This window comes from Vigna unguiculata, chromosome 7, assembly GCF_004118075.2.
Source record: "Vigna unguiculata cultivar IT97K-499-35 chromosome 7, ASM411807v1, whole genome shotgun sequence".
NCBI classification, from domain to species: domain Eukaryota; kingdom Viridiplantae; phylum Streptophyta; class Magnoliopsida; order Fabales; family Fabaceae; genus Vigna; species Vigna unguiculata.
This window is the reverse complement of record NC_040285.1, coordinates 7,080,605-7,086,604: the sequence shown is the minus strand read 5'-3', so window position 1 is coordinate 7,086,604 and position 6,000 is coordinate 7,080,605. Positions and strand designations below refer to the sequence as shown.

General features: G+C 27.9%; 1 protein-coding gene across 1 annotated transcript; it reads right to left on the bottom strand.

The window, feature by feature from the left end:
- Window positions 1-1,919: 1,919 nt before the first annotated feature.
- On the bottom strand, window positions 1,920-2,683 carry LOC114190835 (protein BIC1-like). The gene has a single exon (XM_028079883.1). The coding sequence runs from the start codon at window positions 2,506-2,508 to the stop codon at window positions 2,089-2,091; it is 420 nt and encodes a 139-aa protein (XP_027935684.1). The 5' UTR covers window positions 2,509-2,683; the 3' UTR covers window positions 1,920-2,088.
- Window positions 2,684-6,000: the final 3,317 nt, after the last annotated feature.

The following is a 6,000-nucleotide window of genomic DNA, read 5'->3' as shown; positions in this document are numbered from 1 at the left end:
ACAATATGGGAAAGACACTAAGAAATTTTAGACATATCAATTGTGCTGCAAATAAAAATGGTTAACAGACATGGGCCATCATTCCTAGATAATGATAAAAGATGTTGGAGAAGAATAATTTATAAGATCTTGTGTTTATGATTCTTTGAAGTTTGATTTGAAGCAACCACTATATTCTAAATGCACTACTTTTACGACATTGTGAGCGATTTAAAGATTATTCAATTTAAAATAAAGAAATATATGGAAGTTAATAATTTTTTAAAATTATTAGAGTTGTTGAAGGAGATTATTCTAAAAGGAAAAAAATGTTATCTAGTCATAATTATGAAGTTAAGAAAATATTATGTCCAATGGGTTTGGACTATAGAAAGATACATGTATGTTCTAATGATCGTAAATTATAAAAAAGAGTTTACATCACTAAAGGGGTGCAAATATGTTATGCTACTAGTTATTAATAGCTTTGGAAGATGTTTCCATAAGAAAGATGCACAAACTTGACATTTCATGCAAATGGTAGGAAATGTGATGGACTAAGATCCATTTAATTCTCTATGATAGAAGATGATCTGTGAATGTTTTCCAAATTTTGAGTAAAGTCAAGAAACGTGAGAAAAGGACTAGGTACAAATGAGATGAATTATTATGGAAACTTTAGACGTGAACTCAACTCATAATCATTTTTGTTGGTCATTTTATTTGTCTCAGTGGTTGTGTATGAGGAGAAAATATGTTATGTATGACGATTTCAAGCATGTGACAATAAAGAAATGACAAATTTATATTTGAGTCCCTTGATCGATATTTGAAAATGTTCTATTGTGAAGATAACTTTTTTGGTTGCATGCAATGTTGTTTTGTACTATAAACAATATGGTAGACCAAAAAAAAAATATTTGAGAAAATCATCTATATTTCTTTTATCTTTCATATTAGTCTAAATGTGATGCATATATAAGAAAAGTGAGAATGATGAAGTGAAAGCACATGAGATGGGTATATGCTTAAAGTCATCACTCCATGTTATTGGAAAGCATATTGTTGCCCCCAACTTGTCATACACTGTCCAAAGAGAAGGAAAATTTTGTGAGTGTTTATGTGATATGAAAGTGTCATCAAAGTACTCACTAAATATTTAGAGATACACGAAGATTTTGAAAGCATATGCAAATAATTAAGACCATCCAAAAGCTTCTAATAAGGAGAGGTACATTGTGGAAGAAGTCACTGAGTTTTAAGGAAGCCATTGAATAAATCATAAGTAAAATATTTTAGTTCTTTTAGGATCGAAACCTTATTGTCTTAATATTACAAATAAGACAACAGTAGAATTGTTTCCCAACATAAATAATAGTTAAGGTTAATCATTGTTTCCATATTAGTTTATTTGGATTAAATTAGATAATTTCATTCAAACTTATATTTTATTTTATATCGTATGTCTGAACTAGAGTAAACGACTATGTATTGAATTGTGGGGATTTTTGTTTTACAAGTTTTCCTTTGATTTCAAAACAAACAATTTTCGGGAAACAACAACAAATATTTATACCGATTATGACTATATACTTGACATAAATCATCGTTATTTACCTTGGCTGCTGTCATTAATTACATCTAGAAGAAAAAAAAAAATGCTCTTTTTGATATGTAATTTGACGCATTAGTGATTGTAAAGATTTTTTAATTACAAGTTTAAACAGAATGATTTCAAGTTGAATAGATGATTTGCTTATTATTCTTAGATCGCCCTGTATGGCTTGAATCCATCAATTACCTAAATCAAAACGATACGAAAATAAAACCGAAACATCGTTTTGATTCAGAGAAGGTAAAGCTCGTGGTTTAACAAATTTGTAGAAGCTAAAGATAATATAAAAAAAGATACAACAATTGAACAAAACAGAAGTAATAGGTGAATAAAGAGAAAAAATCAACTTTTATAATGTTTACGTATCCAACGGATAATACAAACATCATGAGGGATGAAGGATTAACAAAACATTCATGGCATAACCAATAGCAATAGATGGTTTGTTCTGAGTGAATGAACTGAATAATCCAATTTATATAAACCACAAGAGTTCAACACCTGTTCTCGATTCTTATCCCACCCGATGTGGCCCTTCGACCTTCTTCCACCAAAGCGGTTCGTGCCATCACTATTCTGCTGGGAACCAAAGGAGCATCGAATGCTGTGCAGTCAATCCAATCCTTCAAGAGATCCTCTTGACCCCATATCTCAGGAATCCAAACCCTCCCAGAAACTTCAACTCTATGCCTCTTCAACCTCTCACGACCACTAGCTTCACCTTCAACGCTTTTTCCTTCAGAAACACTGTCCAATGCAGTTTCCACCTTGTTCTTCTGGGGTTTACAAGATTTCTCACTCTTCTCTTGGTGTTCTTGGCCCATCTTTCTGTCGGGTTTCTTCAGTTCTTGGTTGTGATCAGATTCAGTTGAGGAAGAGGGTTGGTGAGACATTAGAAGGGTTTTCTCTTTCATGCAGAGAAGGGTTTTGGTGATTCTGTGTGCTGTGGGTGTGGTAATGGTGGTGATCTAAGTTTGTGTACTGCAATGTTGTGTTGTGGAAAGAAGATTTTGGAGAGTGGTGGGTGAAGAAAAGCAATGTAATGGGTGGGAAATCAGTTCACACGTCACCCACTTGGAGACTCTTCATTTGTATGGTAAGTGACAAAGGTACGTGTCTTTTTTATGGTGGGATTCGAATAATGTGTGGCTTGGTGTAGCTAGTTATTGCTTGAAAATTACAGAAAATGACTAATAGAGGAAAAAGAAAAAAAAAAGAAAAAAGAAGAAGAAATAGAGTGGAAGGGGGTGAGCGATTCCTTGGATGGATTTTTTTGAAGGATTGTGAGGTTGATGTTGATCTGTGAAACAGTCTTCAATACTGTTCGTGCCTTTCATTTCAATCAATGAGGATGCAGGATTTGATTTTGGTAGGGCAGTGTGCTTATTGCATATTCAACTCAAAATTGAAACACATATATCACATACGATTATTGCATAACATATTCAACTAAATGCTTCGTTAATCAAGTACTTAATGATTTTTTTTATGACACAAATTTTATAAGAGACTAATTAAAAAAACCAATTACTTTGATGGTCAAAACTTTGATAGTTACTTTGATGGTCAGTGATAAATTTAGAAATCAATTTATAATAAAAACTAGAGCTGTCAAAACGGGTAATCCGGCCGACCCGAACTCGACCCACCATGGATTGATGATTTAGTGAACCAATCCAATCCAGCTCATTTTTGAGCGAACCAAAAAAATTTGAACCCGGCCCGACCCATCACGGGTTGGCAGGCTAAACGAGTTGGCTCAGAGTTCACTTAATTAAAAAAAAATATTTTTTATTTTTTTTTCAGTCAAAACTAAATTGTAATTTTAATTAAAATCTAAATAAACTTTAATACAATCCAAATACAAACCAAAATAAAAAATACAAATTATTTATGTGTTGGATAAAAAAATAACTTAACATGACCCAAATGTAAAACCCAACTTAATAAAATAAAATAAAAACACTTATGTGACCTTTTTATCTGCGGGTTGGCTCACCAACCCGGTTCACCACGGGTTCAACCCGAATGAGCCGGGTTCTAAATGAGTCGGGTCAAAAATCAACCCGTATTGAAATTTGTAAAAAAATTTCAACCCGACCCGAATCCGTGATGAGCAGGGTTGGCTCGCGGGTTCCAACCCATTTTGACCGCTCTAATAAAAACTATTATAGTTATCAATTTAGAGACCAATTATAATTTTTTGAAACTATTTCAATTACTAATTATTTTTAATTATAAATTAGTATCTAAATTAGTCACTATAATAACTAATTATTTTTGTCACTAAAATTAGCTATTATTCAACTTTTTTTAGTGACCGTAACCATTAAAGTTGAATATAACTCTACATATTTTGTTACAAATTTGAATTATATTTACCATTTTGATATAATTTCATTATGAAATTATTAAATGAGATAATTTAAAAAAATGAATTTAAGCAAGTCGTGCTAAGTTGACATGAATTAAAAAAAAAGTTATGTTATGCTAAGACAATTTTACTTTAACTAAAATGAAGTCATGTCAAATTAAAACAATTTTCATGAAAAAGTTAAAGTCATCACAATTTGAGATGATTTAACTACATTTCACAAAGAACCTAACTTGGTATGACATTTATCATGAAAGTCATTTTAATTTGACACGACTTCATTTTAGTTAAAAGGCTTAAATATACATTTGGTTCTTATTTTTGTTATTTTTATTCAATTTGATTCTCATTTTCGTTTTGTGTCAATTAGGTCCTTATTTTCGTCAAATTTTGGTCAATTTGGTCCTTTTGACTAACGATGTTTAAATAATTAACGTTTTTTAACAGTACATGTCACGTGTTAGCTCCTGGTTTTTTTTGTTTTTTTTATTTTCTTAATTTTTTTTAAAATTTTAATTTTTTTTAATTTTAAAAAAATGTCTATGTGTCAAGTCACAATTGTGTCACGTGTCAGTTTTTTGTTGTGTTATTTTTTTTTTGTTTAATTTAGTCCCTATATTCGTTATTTTTATTCAATTTAGTTCCAATTTTTCTTAAAATAAATCAATTTTGTTCCTTTCAAATTGACACCAAATTTAATATCTTTTATACAAACTATATTAATATTTTTTCTAAAATTGATGTTTTATTAATTATTTTTTAAATTAAATTCTAAATTATTATTTAATTATAAATTGAATAAAATTCTTATATTTAATAGCTAAATAGAATATATTTATTTAAAATATTATAAGAATATAATTATTAAATATTTTTTCTAACAATTATATTCTAAAATACTTTTAAAATTGATATTTAAAAATATTTAAAATATTTAAAATATTTTAGAAAAGTAAATTAATATTTGTAAAATTAACATTTAAATAGAAAATATTTTAGATTTTAATATCCAAAATGCAAGAAAAATATTAAATATTTTAGATTTAAATATCAATTTTACAAATGTTAATATATATTTTTAAAATTTTAATGATTATATTTTAATAATATTTAAATAATTAGATTCTGTTTAACAATTGAATCTAAGAATTATATTCGATTTATAATTGAATTTCAAAAATGAATAATAATAATATCAATTTTAAAAATTAAATTGTTCTATTTTAACAAAAACTAAGACTAAATTAAATAAAAATAACGAATATAGGGATTGAATTGAACAAAAATAACAAATATCATGACTAAATTGAACAAAAAGAAATAATATAACCACAAAGTGACATGTGGCACTAACATTGACACGTGACGCAATTGTGACTTGATATGTGGACAATTTTTTTAAAATTAAAAATAATTTTTAAAATTTAAAAAAATTTAAAAAATAAAGAAAACCAGGAGCTGACACGTGGCATGTACCGTTTAAAAACGTTAACTAGTCAAAATGACCAAATTAACCAAAATTTGACGAAAATGAGAACCTATTTGAACACATAACGAAAATGAGGACTAAATTGAATAAAAACAATAAAAATAGGACCAAATATATATATATATATATATATATATATATATATATATATATATATATATATATAAGCCTAGTTAAAATTAAATCACCTCAACATAGAGACATTTTTTTTCCTGAAATCGATCCAAAATGACTTACCAAATTTAAAATCTTATTAAGAGTTACCTCATTTTTATAACTTTAGATGAAAATTAGTAAAGAACCCTACAAATTTGCTTCTATTTAATTAACTTATAACAGTCAACTGACAGCTTGAATAATATGTGAGATACAGTTAATTGATCAATCCATGGATAAAAAGTATTTAAATATTATTTTTAAATAATTAATATAAAAATGAATATTTTTAAACATAAAATAATTCAGTAGCAATACTGAAGATCTATAAAACATTAATTATGTATCCAGTTATTCTTCTGATTAATAATTTGACCTTACTCTAAA

What these genes read in the sequence shown, in the direction of transcription:
- LOC114190835 (XM_028079883.1), bottom strand. Translation starts at nt 2,508, where the DNA reads ATGAAAGAGAAAACCCTTCTAATGTCTCACCAACCCTCTTCCTCAACT.